Below are 12,982 nucleotides of genomic sequence, written 5' to 3'. Positions count from 1 at the left end.
CTTGCAGAGCTCAGCTTCTCCTTATTTACAGCTGAAAAGATTTATTTTTCCATGAATCAGTGGGTGTTCATGAAGCCTTGCAAAGGGAATTCGTAAGGGAAGTTACACCTAAGACGGATGAACATTTTCCAATGGATTAATATATATTAGGGGGCTCTAATGCCTTTTTACAGATTTAATCTGTAAATCTGTATTTAAGAGTGCCAATAAAGTGAAGTTGGATTGCACAGCCGTGAGAATCATGCTAATTTATGGTTTTCTCTGCATTGTGTGCATGATAAGAAGATAGAAATTAGTGGCTAACAGTAGGAAAAGGCTGCTTTAGACTAAAGGACTGTTGTTGGGTGTTTGGTTGGGTTAGGGTGCAGTTCTAGGGCTGGTTGAAAGACGAGACTTTTCTCAGGCTGTGGTTGCCTGTGTCCGTGACCTCAGTGTTACAGCTGGTCTTGTCCCTCCAGGCTCCTACCTTCCCGATGGCAGTGCAGTGGACCCCGACTACTACTTCTCCACCATCAGCTCCAGCTTCTCCGTCTCTCCCCTGTTCACGGGCCACAGCAGCAAGGAGTTTGACATCCCCCTGGAAGTCCTGCGGCAGCTTCTGCACATGGTGCTGGGCTCGGTTCTTCCTCCTCTCCAGATCGTAATAAAAACCGTGTCCCCAGTGTTCCTGCAAGCGTCATTAGCTGCTTTTTTTCCGGCGTTAACGTACGTCATTGCAAGAGGAAGGGAGGTTTGCTTGACAAAAAGACAAGTGTAATTAGCAGTAATTATTTTCACTTGTCTCTTTGGCACCTTAATAAGGAAGCAGGCTGTGGCTCAGCAGTGACTGGTTTTCCTCTGGTGTTCCGGTGTTCTCATTAAGCACATGGTGTTGCGCAGCAGGGCAGACAACCCATTGTTACTCTTTGCATAGATACGTTCTTCTCTTGTGACAGATGGCATGTTTTTGCTCTTGAGCTCCATTCCTTGTGAAATTCGCCTTGAAAGTAAAATTTCAGCCTTGCTGTTTACACTCAAGGGAAAGTTATGCGGTAAACTCTAGGATTTTTTTTGCGACCCTGACTATATATTGGTGCTTTGTCCCCCACAGGTAAAACAGATTGTCGCAGACTCGGTTCTGAAAACCCTGGATTCAGTCATGACGGAGGTCTTGGAGGTGTGTCTTTTTTCTCATGACGTTAAGCCCCCTATCTGTCGGCTTTTGTTTTCAATCCCTGCTGCATGCCGTGAATGCATTCAGGTGGCAGGAGTGTGGCTCCAAACATTTTTGTTATTAAGGAATTTTCTCATTTTGTTCTCTTGTGTTTTCAGTTGAATCCCAACATAGACCTCTGTTACAAGACATTCAGTGATCCCCTGTATGTGGCCATGTTTAAAATGCTGAGGGACACTTTATATTACATGAGAGGTAAGGACTGTGTTCAAGACCAGTCTTTTTTCGAATTCTTCCCAACAAGGACTGGCTCAGGTGTAGGATGTTTTCTTTCCTGTGTGGGTGTGCGATTGGAGTCTAGTTGTCGTTGGACTCAGTATGAGATTGATACGAGCTGAGAGGAGGAAACGCAGAGACTAAAGGACAGCAGTTGGAAATGTTGGTGTTGGGTGGGACAGAGGAAACGGCGAGAATGGCAGAGGGGGAAAATTAGAAAGTGGGGCGCATCCTCAGTTGACAGGAGAGGTCCAGCTGTGCAGGTAGACAGCACCTCCACGCACGCGCACGGTTGCCTAGCAACCGGCTGCCGCCCCCTGCTGGCGCTGGCCCGGGTGTGACCAGCTGTTCTCCCGCCAGACCTGCAGACCTCGTTTGTGAAGGAGGTCCACGACTTCGTGCTGGAGCAGTTCAGCATCAGCCAGTCGGAGCTGCAGAAGATCCTGCACGACGTGGAGCACGTGCACAGCGAGCTGAACCCCCTGAAGCTGCGCTGCCAGGCCAGCGCCGCCTGTGTGGACCTCATGGTGTGGGCTGTGAAGGAGGAGCAAGGTACAGGCGCCTGCTGCTGACCTGAGGAAATAAAAGTATAAGAAAAGGTTCCATAGAGGGGAGGTGATTCGTCCCGTATAGCTCTTTTGGTAGTTAAACGATCCTCGAATCTCATTTAGCTGTTTCTTGGGGGGAAAAAATTGTATTCTTATTCTATACCGTCATAACCATCCTGTTCTCGGTTTTAAATGCACTTCCACGTAGTTTTTGTCTTCTTAACTGTTCATTCTGAAGAAATACCTTGGGTTGACTTTCAGTGCCTTGTGCTGTTTTTATTCTTTATTAGCAGCCTAACTGCTGGGAGCACTATCAGATCTGCTCTTGATTACTAGAATCAATCACTTTGATTGATCCGTGCTTTTCCCTGCCTGAGCAGATGTTTCTGCACTGCGAGGCTTTTCGAGTCGGTTTAATGTCATCCTCCCTCGTTTTCTTTAAGATCGAGCTGTCTTTTCAGTTCAAATCCCAGCCTGACAAGTACTTTTGTTTGGAAAATAATACATGGAGACATCTGGTTGGTGTTTTGTCTTCAAGGGGCGGAGAATCTGTGCACGAAGCTGTCGGAGAAACTCCAGTCCAAAACGTCAAGCAAAGTCATCATCGCCCACATGCCCCTGCTGATCTGCTGTTTACAGGTAAGAGCTCTGGGGTAAAGTCTCTCCACGTAGGCTGCAAGATCTTCCAGACTCTCACTCTGGGTCTGCAGAGTTTCTTTTTTTAACTAACAGGAACTGAATTCGGCCTGATTGTTGGGGAAAATGATGTTGTTATTATTAGGATAAAATGTAGCATTTTCACACTTCACTTGTGATTTACATTTTGTGTGCCTTTCCTGTTGGAGAGCAGCATGCCAAGTATTGGGGTGCCACCACCATCTGTTTTTGCATCATGGCTGTCGGAAGCTGTCGATTTTGACCCCCGCCCTTCCTTCTTGTGCTCCCGGTGCAGGGGTTGGGGCGTCTGTGCGAGCGATTCCCTGTGGTGGCCCACCCTGTGACCACCTCGCTGCGCGATTTCCTCGTGGTCCCCTCGCCCGTGCTGGTGAAGCTGTACAAATACCACAGCCAGTATCACACAGGTAACCAGGCAGGGTGCTGCATCTTTCAGCATTCACTCGTCCAGACGCTAGGAGCAATCATTTGTCTCCTTGCTTCACCTAAACTGAGAAAATTGGTAACTAATAACATGTCAATGAATTTAGCAGTGCTTTTTGTATTTCTGTATTACCAGGTAAGTTACAGTAGTTGAGAGAGCATTCTTATATTCAGTGATGATCTGTAGTCCTGTTTAATACCACAGAGGTTTTTACTGGAGCAGTTTGATTAAAGTCCCTCGCTCAGGGGTAGAACAGCAGCATCTCTCCTGGGATTTCAACCCACAAACCTCTGGGTTGCAGTGTCCAGGGCTGGTGAGAGAGCTGGACATTGTAGCCCTAAGTGTCCTGATAGACTTGACAGGGAAGCAGGAAAGACGATCACTGAATGGCTTTGCCTTCCTTTCGAAGGGACCGGAGAGATTAAGATCAGCGTCACCAATGAGCACTCGCAGTCCACCCTCAACGTGCTCTCCAACAAGAAGAGCCAGCCCTCCATGTATGAGCAGCTGCGGGACATCTCCATCGACAACATCTGCAGGTGAGGGGTCAGGGGGGCAGCAGGGGGGAGGCTCAGATCAGTCCCTGGGCTCAGAAGAGGCGAGACGTTTTTCAAAAGACGTGAGGAGGGGGGGAAAGACCGAAACGGGTGTAAAATATGGCAAGAAGGGCAACATGCACCATTGCTGCTGATCTTCGTCCCGAATGTATGAGAATGGACTGCAGGCTTTACGGTTTTGTTTTGTTCTTCCTCCAGATGTCTGAAAGCGGGGCTGACGATGGATCCTGTGATTGTGGAGGCCTTCTTGGCCAGCCTGTCCAACCGCCTCTACATTTCGCAGGAGAATGATAAGTATGCTGGCCACTATTCACCCTATTCAGAAAGAGGGTGGAGGGGTGAAGCTTTCCTTGTAGAAATTGCTCTTCTATCCTAGTATCATAAAAAAAAAAAATGTTTTCTCTTACCTTCTGCATTTTGTGCTGTGCTGCACGTGAAGCTATAATTATACACATGTATTTGATGGACATTTTTCCCCACTGTCCTTCAGGGATGCTCACCTCATCCCGGACCACACCATCCGAGCGCTAGGCCATATTGCAGTAGCCCTGCGGGACACCCCCAAGGTGATGGAACCCATCCTGCAGATCCTGCAGCAGAAGTTTTGCCAGCCGCCCTCCCAGCTGGATGTGCTGATAATAGACCAGCTGGGATGCATGGTGATCACAGGAAATGTAAGTTCCAGGACCCCACTGTTTATACAGTAACATTCTTTATGCATCTGTCGGGTTGTATTCTGTAAATCTTCTGCATCACCTTATGATAATAGATGTAAAAAGTATGATAAATCTTCCCAGGTAAGATGTTCATATGTAAAGAAGAAGATGGAAAGGGCAATAGGGCAGACCTGTCTGGCTGGCAGAGTTGTTTGGAAAAGTAACAGGATAGATCTAGCCATTAATATTTTAGTTAAAAGCCAGCCCAGTGTCATCTGGCGACTTCATCTTATAATGAAAAATGGAATGCATTTCAGTCCGAAATAGGTCCATTTATCAGTGACAATCAGAGACCAACAAGGCAAAACACTACCCATGTTTTCTTGTTTTGCTTTAGCAATACATTTATCAGGAGGTGTGGAACCTGTTCCAGCAGATCAGTGTGAAGGCCAGTTCAGTGGTCTACTCGGCTACAAAAGACCACAGGGACCATGGATACAGGTAACTGGGTCTCAGGCTTAAACCTGAGGTCTTGGAATTATTCATTATATATTATAATTTAGGATCGCCAATTGTTTTTGTCAGCTGTGTGTTTTTTTGTAGCTCGACTCTTGGTTACAATCCGTGATTACATGTGGAAGGAGAAAGTGTAGTCCGCCTCGTACTGCAGGTTCAGCTCCAGCGGGAGTTGGGCCGCGTCTCTCGCTGACAGCACCACAAGCACCTTTTGAGGCCACAGTGGTCACTGTCTTGCAGTGAGCTGAGAGAGCTGTGGCCAGATAATCGTACCCTGTCATCCGGGAATCGCAATCCTGGTTTTCTACTGCTCAAACCCACGTTCATTGAGCTTCACCCGTGTTCAGGAGAGCCCCTTTACCTGTTTTGAGTTGGGAGTATTTTTAGAATGTTCTTTACTAATTTACTGGTAAATATTTCTACATTATCATAATTCTTACTGGTTTCTTGCCAATTTGTTTTCTGAAAACAATCCACGCAAACAAATATAAACATCTTATATTTTTTCTTAAAAGCCCAGTGTTTTTCCAACATTTTGATCTCCAGTATAAGCACTATTTCAGACATCAGTTTTTAAAAATGATGGGGAAAAAATATGCAATACACCTTTTGGATTACTTGACTGACTTCTGTAGCTGGTCAAACAAAAATGAGAGTTTTTGCAAGACGCTTTATAATAGAACCCGCTGACTTTCGAAGACCCGGGACCGTTTCGGCGTGGCACTGAGCGAGGGCTGGCGTTGTTTCCGTGTGCAGGCACTGCTCTCTGGCCGTGATCAACGCCCTGGCCAACATCGCCGCCAACCTGCAGGGGGAACAGATGGTGGACGAGTTACTGGTCAACCTCCTCGAGCTCTTCGTGCAGCTGGGGCTGGAGGGCAAGAGGGCGAGCGAACGGGCGAGCGAGAAGGGGCCAGCGCTCAAGGTACGGTGCCGGTGTGCCTCTGGAATCACTCGGGAAGCAGCACACCAGCAGCAAACCCGTGCAGTACAAATCCACCTGCCTGGTTTTCTCATTCTGGTGGGATTAGTCCTGTTTCCAGAGTGAGAATCCTGTCACGTTGCCTAAAGGAGTGAAATGGGTTCTGTATTGTCTGGATCTCTCATTCACCCACTGTACTCGGGCGAGAGGTTTTGCATTCATCTGCATTTCCTGTCTCGCTATTTGTAAGCGGTGTTCTCTGGTTAATTTCATTTCCACTTTTTGTATGGGCCACGTGCCTGAAGCGGTCCAATCGATGCGTGACTTAGTGCGATTCCTTTCTTCTTTGTTGTCTTGTAAGATTGTTATATTGTGAACGTTAAACTCGTTATGTTACGTTCTCCTGCAGGCATCCAGCAGTGCTGGCAACCTGGGAGTGCTGATTCCAGTCATTGCTGTGGTAAGGACACGTCTTGTCAAACATCTGTAAAAATGCAATGCCTTTGTTTTTTAACTGTACGAAGCCCGGCGTACAGCAACACATCTTGTCACTCTGCTAAAGAAACTCGCATCAACATCACCAAACAACAGTGTTTGCTAGTCTGTCCTAAACCAGTTGCTTCTGCTGGCTCCGGCTGAAATCACATGGGTCTGCAGATGGACAGGGGGTGGAGTGAGGTTTTTTTAAACAAGCTATTGGAAGGAATAAGCAGTCCTTTTATGTGTGGGTCCTAAAAACAGCGCACTAATCAGAATGACCTCATTATTTGCAGGAAGCTGTGGACATTCCTTATAGGGTCTTGCTTGTTTAAAGCAATTAATCAATATTTATTGATTCAGGCCCTACCCCTTAGTTTTTTAGTTACTCTTGGTACCGACCATTTGAATCTATCCTTTAGTAACTCTTATTCTGCTCTGTTCAGGCTTCTTAACATCATTAAAGTACAGTGAGGTTCAGTGGAGCTTGAGCAGGGTGTGGATTGAAGGCATTTCTAGAAATCTTAGCGACGCTATTCTCTTGCTAAACTGCTGACATTTCAGCTGTTGACGTTCAGTGATTTGGTGAAGTTCTTGTTTTCTTCTATTTAATTCATTGTAATGAATCACCTGAAAGAGCACAGACAATTCAGACAAGTCTCCATTCCAGTTAATGTTTCACCTGTGAAACAAATATTTACACAGCTTGCAAAACAAGATGTTGACTTGCAGTTCTGCTGATGTATACTGTAGCTGTCCTGTCATTGACCCTAATTCCAGAAAACTGTTCTTTTAAGTCTGTCCACATTATTTTCTATCTCAAAAGACATTTAAATTTGAATACATTGCTTAGCCTTACTGAATTATTAATTGTGTGAGTCACAGAAGGATCATTTTATGTAATATCTTTAATGGGGCAGTTTTCAGACATTGGCATCGTACTTCACAATTTGTACAGCGCATACTTGAACAAAACAGAGAGCTGTCAGGATAATCACAAGCTGTTTGCCACTAGCAAAACAAGAGAAATGAATTTGGACTGGGGAAATGAGCTGCTGGAAATAATGCTTTTGTAGAAGGAGAATTGTCTAAATGGTATTAAGAACCGAAAATTGTATTGGTAAAATGAAATTAATTTTTAAGGACACTAATTAATCCAGATGCTTCATTGATGTATTCAGAAATGGATTTCCAATTAAAATGTGTCAAACTGCTCTAGGCAACAGGAAATAAGCCTGTAGCACTCTATCCTTATTGATGATCTGATGCTTGCTGCTCTGTGCTGCTGTGTGATGACTCTTGGATGCTGTTATCCAACTCTTTGAACAGCATTGCCTAAATTATTAACCTTATTCAGAAATGCTGACTAACTGCGCAGTAATGTATGCAGAATTGAAGCTACCCAGCCATTGTTCTTGAAATCAATACCTTGACTTCTGTCAAGAAACTACTGGATGACCTCCTGAGATTAAATTGCTGCTAGCATTCAAATGTGTTAGATGGCCCAAATTTCCCCCTCTTGTTGGTAACCTTTTTTATATTTCTTAATATTTGCTCCCATACAAAGGGATTTTTTTAAAGGAATTCAAACTGTTTAGAAACCTCTTAGTATGAAAATGAATTGTAGGAGTATCCTACGGAAAACTGCATTTTTTTTTTAAAGATTTGCAATTAGAGCCAATGTTTTTATTGTAAACCTCCATTTATCTGATTTTGTTATCATAACCCTGTTCCACATGGGAAAGATTCTGTCACAAAGTGAGAAAACGAAAGCACAATACTGAATCGGCTAACATACCATTTATATTTAATGTTTTAGTACCAACGTTTCTTGGTCTTATCAGCCACTAGGCTGCTGTAATTTATTTTGCCATCAGTAGCTTAAGATGGAGACGATATAAGCTGGCAACGTTTCTTATTCTGTCTTCTTGTGTGAAGGCAAACCACAGCTCCCTGGGGCCCTTGGGTTTTAGTTGTTGTTGGGGTTGACGACGCGGCCCATGAAGAGCAGGCAGCTGGTGCGGTGCTCGTAGATGAGGAAGAGGAAGGGCCGGTCCACGATGAAGCGGATCTGGGCCGACAGGGGCATGAAGCCCACTGTGGTCACGGCAGCCGCCTCCGTGCCTTCCTCGTTCACCGTGATCGTAGCCTGGTGCTTGAACTGCGGGGGAGGAAGCAGAGGAGAGAAGCTTTGCATGCAGGGCTGTGGACCAGACTGATGCTCCACTGGTTCCTGCTTTTTTGTTGAGTGTTGAGAGGCAGGGGAAAATTTTTGATTGTAGGATTGGTGCTGCAAACTCTTGATAATGATAACTCCTTACATTTATATAGAGCTCTTCTAGACTCCCCTCCCTCACCACCAGTGTGCAGCGCCACCTGGGTGATGTGACAGCAGCCATAGTGCTCCCCACACACCAGCTCTCAGTGGGGAGGAGAGCGGAGTGATGGAGCCAGTTCACAGATGGGGGATTATTAGGAGGCCATGATTGGTAAAGGCCAGGGGGAAATTTGGCCAGGACACCGGGGTTAAACCTCTACTCATTTCAAGAAATACCCTGAGATTTTTAATGACTACATAGAGTCAGGATCTCGCTTTTATTTGTCGTCTGTAGGACTGCGCCCTTTTATAGTTTTGTGTCCCCATCACTAAAATGGGGCATAAGGACCCACATAGACCATAGGGTGAGCACCCCCTGCTGGCCGCACTAACACCTCTTCCAGCAGCAACCTTAGCTTTCCCAGGAGGTCTCCCATCCAGGTACTGGCCAGGCTCATATCTGCTGAGCTTCAGTGGGCTGCAGTTGCAGGGTGATATGTCTGTTATGCCTACACGTTCCTATTTCAAAAAGAGTGCAGCAATACCGGCCTACTCCTGGAGTCATGAACACTTCTAGGTGTGAATATAGCTCAGTGGCAGGGTGATATAGCTGCTGGTAGTGTTGATTGTGCATTTACTGTACCATATCAATGGCTATTTTCTCATCTGTCATGCCAGAGAAGTCTGCGGTCACGTTAAACAGGTCCGTAAGCCCCATCTCCTTCAGGTGTCCAATCAAGTTGTAGTTCCTTTCCAGCTTGAATTTGGGGAAGACAACTTCTCGGGTTCTGCATGAAGAACAGGTCAGAGTGTGTGTCTTGGTCAACGTTAATCTCTTTGGTTAATTACAGTAGTATGTAGGGCAGTTCCTTCATTATCGAGCCATTATGGTTAAAATTTGGGTTCTAGAAACAGAGGACTAATTTGATGGGTAATTCATGGCAGGAAAGAGCATAGTCACTAAGATGGAATCTCTCTGCAGACACCAGTGGCATGCACTGTGCAGTTCAGAAGTACCTTTGGCTGAGTTTGTGGACAGGCTGTTCTGCTGTTTGCTTACAAAGTGCATTTGCTGAAGAATTCTTTGCACTTGTATTGAACACCCCACATTTCCTCTGCTAACTGCCACCACGCGGTTTTACAATGCTCTTGTTTTAAAGCAAATACATGGAATCAGTAATTTGTGACAAAAATATGGATGATAATTATTAGCATCCCCATCAGGTCTTGGAAGCAAATGCCCATAATCCTGTCTTTATATTGTTTAAACCGCCCAGAAAATTGGCGAAGCAGCAATGTTTGTATTCCCTTTTTTTATCAGTTCCACCAAAACTTAGTTGATAGCTGGAATTTAATACATTGTGCTGGTGCAGTACCCTTTGACCTGATTTATTATTTATAGCATAGGTCTGGTTTTTGCACAGAGGCCAAATTTATGGGAATGTTGCCCAGGAACATTTCATTTCTTTTGGAGACTTGAGCTGACAGGTCCTTTTTGCAAAGATGCGTCAGGTATTTGAGATATACCAAGTATAAGCTGAAAGCAGTAAGGTGGCAAGGAGCAGACTTGCCTGTTGGTCATGCTGTTGATCCATCTGTTGACCACAGCTGGCGAGATCTGTGTCTCCAGGTTCCTCATCCCAGACAGCTTCCTGGGGATGGCCACCAGCATGCTTATGTTGCCCACGTAGGACATCTGCAAGATGTCGCAGTCCAGCTCGTGGTCAGCAGCAGCCAGGAAGTTCCCCTTGGTCTGCATCATGGGCACGCGGACGGTTTCCCTCTCGCTCAGGCGGAAACTGCGATAGCTGGTCTGCTTTGCTGGGAATTTGTTTTCCCACGTCCCTGTCCGAAAAGAATGACGTTTGTTCACTAAGATGTTCCGTTTTTACACATCAAACTAGTCCCTCCGGAGCTGCAGAAGAAACCCGCGTGAGATGTAAAATAATGCTAAATTGATTAAGAAAACAAGACGTTAATTGGATACAAAAGTAGTACAATGTTATGTTTCAAACCAGGTAAATATCTTTATAATAATAGTACATTTAAAGTTTATAGTGTATTGTATCTTATGAAGTGGCTGATTAATTCAGCTCCTCCAGACTTTACGCAGAAGAGTGTCACGCTGCACGTGATTAATATCTCACCTTTGAAGTACAGATAATTGAGAAGCATCAGCACCGTGTCAGGGTTGACGTTCTTCAGCCCCTCTTTAATGAGGCCTTTGGTCAGCTTTGAAATGCGCTGATTCGCCTTGAGGAGGAACGCCGGGTCCCTGAAGTCCACCGACTGGGGCTCGGCGAAGTAGTACTCCTTCACGGTGGCCCGGAAGGCGTCCGTGATGCTGCGGCCCCTCTCCACGTACAGGTCGTTGACGGACCGCAGGGTGTAGCCGAAGTTGCGCCTGAAGAGGCGGTGGGTGAGCTTCCGGAAGAGCTTGTGCACGGTGCTGTCCTCGTACTTAGAGCTGGCGTTGACGAGGTCCTGGAAGCCCAGCACGGAGAAGAGCTGCTCGTGGGTGTGCTGCTTGGTTCCCAGGTCTATCATGCCCATGGCGATGGAGACGCCAGCGGGCGCGAACAGGATGTTGTCCGTCTGGTTGGCGGCATTCCTCAGGCTCCTGTAGAGGCTGAAGCCGAAGTCGGCGTTGGCGGTGCTGAGCCTCTGGATTCGGGTCTGTCCGTGGAAGAGGCGGTATAGGTTGGCTCTCCTCACCTGGGGGTCAGTGGGCTCGGTGACGACGTCCCCGCCGGGAGCCGGGGTGTCGATTTCGTCGATGGCGTCGTAGTCGGTGTCGTCCAGCCCCAGCAGCTTGTCGAAATCGATGTAGTCCTCCTCCTCGAAGCCCCCGTCGAACGGGAGGTCGTTCGTCACCGTGTTCTCTTTGTGGAAGTCGGTCGGGATCTTCTCCACGTCCCCGGCCCCGCCCGGCTGGGAGCCCCGAGGCCCCGCCGACGGCGGGGGGCTGTGATCGGTCTGGCTGAAGTGAAGGCTCAGATCCTTTACCCCAGCGTGGGAGGCAGGTGGGAACAGACATGCCACGGCTGCGATGGTTAGGAACCACATCCTGGAAGGAAAGCTGCTTTCAGCACACAGAGAAAATGTTATTCGTTGAGCTCCACGTGTAAGAAATCCTATTGTTTTAAGACTTTAAGAGTCATTTTTAATATCTATGATGTTATCGATTATTTGCATGGATCACACAGAAAGTGTTTTGATTAATACACAGTTACTAACAATGTACACTAATACACAGTATTAATGCAGTTACACAGTAGTGTAATTGATTAAAGAGAATTTAATTAATTCCACTACGTTACAGTAATAGATTTTAAACACATGCCTACAGGGTTACAGGTTTTTTTCTAACATTCGACTTCTTAAGGATACATTGTGGAAGAATCTGTTTGAATTGCCTCATTTAACGTGCCATAGTCTGGAATCATCATTGCGCTGTGATTGTGGTTATTTCTTCTCAGTTTTTCTGGAGCTGGGAGCAGTACATTTCCTGGCATGCAGAGAAAATTAAGCTGACTTACCTGTGCCGTGTGCTGCTGTGATGTGCCTCTTAGGGAGTTTTCAGGGCCGAGCTGTTTTCTTTAACGGTGAACTTTGATGCCTGTTTCCCAAAGTAAACACAGTCTAGTTCAATCACTGACAAACTGGCATGTCAGTCAAACATTTAACTCTTGATTTGACTCCTGATTGATCTTGTGAAATATCTTTTCCGTGACAAGTTTTTCTCTCTGGACATTTTTTTCGATAGATTGTACAAAGAAGCCCCTTTTTACCTTTACCGAATTGTGAGTTACATCTCATGGAAGTATGGATGTTTGGAGCACAGCCGTTCACCTGTGTCGTAAAGGAGCATTTAACCCTTTCGTTTCTGCTTTGGGTGCATAACATCTCAAGGAGCAACCAAACCTTCCATCTCTCTGCAAATCCTGATTGATAATTCAGTCAAAATGAGACCCTTGATCAGATACTGTATCAAATCAATGTACAATAAAAGTGTCAAAATGCTGCTTGTTAAACCACAGTTATTGCCAGCAGTATTTTGGCTTACTATTGAATGTTCTAAGGTTGTATGTTAGTGACTTATACTGTTACACATGGAGTAATGTTTTCACCCTTGTCCCCAGACCCGACTTGTCACTTAAACCAACAACAACAACAACAACATCACAGCATCAGTAAGGTCCCAACATGAGAATAGGAGGCCCCCTTTATTCCCATGTAGTGGGTGCATGGAACAAGCCATCCAGCTGTACTGTTGAAGACGATTTCCTAGCTTTCATCACGAAATGGATGAGCTTAGCTACTGTTAGCTACTAACTGCCAAAGGGGATGAAGGAGCCAAATTTAGGAACATTCTTATGTTCTTAGTGAGAAGAGGTTATTCAGGACATCAAACTCTAGGTGTTCTGGGAACAAATCCCTTGACGTCTCCCTGTTAGGAGA

The 12,982-nt window shown here is 45.8% G+C and overlaps 2 protein-coding genes across 5 annotated transcripts in view; one reads left to right on the top strand and one right to left on the bottom strand.

The window, feature by feature from the left end:
* Positions 1 to 12,982, top strand: part of pi4kab (phosphatidylinositol 4-kinase, catalytic, alpha b) — a 44,458-nt gene that overhangs the window by 4,424 nt on the left and 27,052 nt on the right. For all 3 annotated transcript variants that reach the window (XM_006640117.3, XM_006640115.3, XM_069182082.1), the window contains exons 8-19: positions 459 to 607; positions 1,091 to 1,156; positions 1,312 to 1,408; positions 1,790 to 1,981; positions 2,516 to 2,616; positions 2,930 to 3,059; positions 3,486 to 3,615; positions 3,832 to 3,927; positions 4,124 to 4,307; positions 4,687 to 4,790; positions 5,562 to 5,730; positions 6,137 to 6,187. In XM_006640117.3, coding sequence (XP_006640180.1) covers positions 459 to 607; positions 1,091 to 1,156; positions 1,312 to 1,408; positions 1,790 to 1,981; positions 2,516 to 2,616; positions 2,930 to 3,059; positions 3,486 to 3,615; positions 3,832 to 3,927; positions 4,124 to 4,307; positions 4,687 to 4,790; positions 5,562 to 5,730; positions 6,137 to 6,187 — 1,469 coding nt within the window. The remainder of the gene's footprint in view (positions 1 to 458; positions 608 to 1,090; positions 1,157 to 1,311; positions 1,409 to 1,789; positions 1,982 to 2,515; positions 2,617 to 2,929; positions 3,060 to 3,485; positions 3,616 to 3,831; positions 3,928 to 4,123; positions 4,308 to 4,686; positions 4,791 to 5,561; positions 5,731 to 6,136; positions 6,188 to 12,982) is intronic.
* Positions 7,995 to 12,162, bottom strand: serpind1 (serpin peptidase inhibitor, clade D (heparin cofactor), member 1). Of its 2 annotated transcripts, none has more exons than XM_069182084.1 (5): positions 12,061 to 12,162; positions 10,669 to 11,600; positions 10,093 to 10,366; positions 9,165 to 9,309; positions 7,995 to 8,365 (listed from the first exon to the last, which is right to left on the bottom strand). In XM_069182084.1, the coding sequence occupies exons 2-5, from the start codon at positions 11,585 to 11,587 to the stop codon at positions 8,174 to 8,176; spliced, it is 1,530 nt and encodes a 509-aa protein (XP_069038185.1). In that variant the 5' UTR covers positions 11,588 to 11,600; positions 12,061 to 12,162; the 3' UTR covers positions 7,995 to 8,173. The 2 variants fall into 2 exon arrangements, with proteins under 2 accessions (XP_069038185.1, XP_069038186.1); XM_069182085.1 differs by having other exon boundaries at positions 10,669 to 11,603; positions 12,061 to 12,121.

The sequence above is a fragment of the Lepisosteus oculatus genome, chromosome 22 (genome assembly GCF_040954835.1).
Source record: "Lepisosteus oculatus isolate fLepOcu1 chromosome 22, fLepOcu1.hap2, whole genome shotgun sequence".
Taxonomy (NCBI): domain Eukaryota; kingdom Metazoa; phylum Chordata; class Actinopteri; order Semionotiformes; family Lepisosteidae; genus Lepisosteus; species Lepisosteus oculatus.
The sequence above is the reverse complement of the archived record's forward strand: the minus strand, read 5'-3'. Positions and strand labels throughout refer to the sequence as shown.

Excerpts from the sequence above, each read along its gene's own strand:
- serpind1 (XM_069182084.1), bottom strand. The coding sequence starts at position 11,587 with ATGTGGTTCCTAACCATCGCAGCCGTGGCATGTCTGTTCCCACCTGCC. Across the intron at positions 10,367-10,668 it reads CAATTATCTGTACTTCAAAG|GGACGTGGGAAAACAAATTC; the intron begins GTGAGATATTAA and ends CTTTTCGGACAG. Across the intron at positions 8,366-9,164 it reads AGAAAATAGCCATTGATATG|TTCAAGCACCAGGCTACGAT; the intron begins GTACAGTAAATG and ends CCTCCCCCGCAG.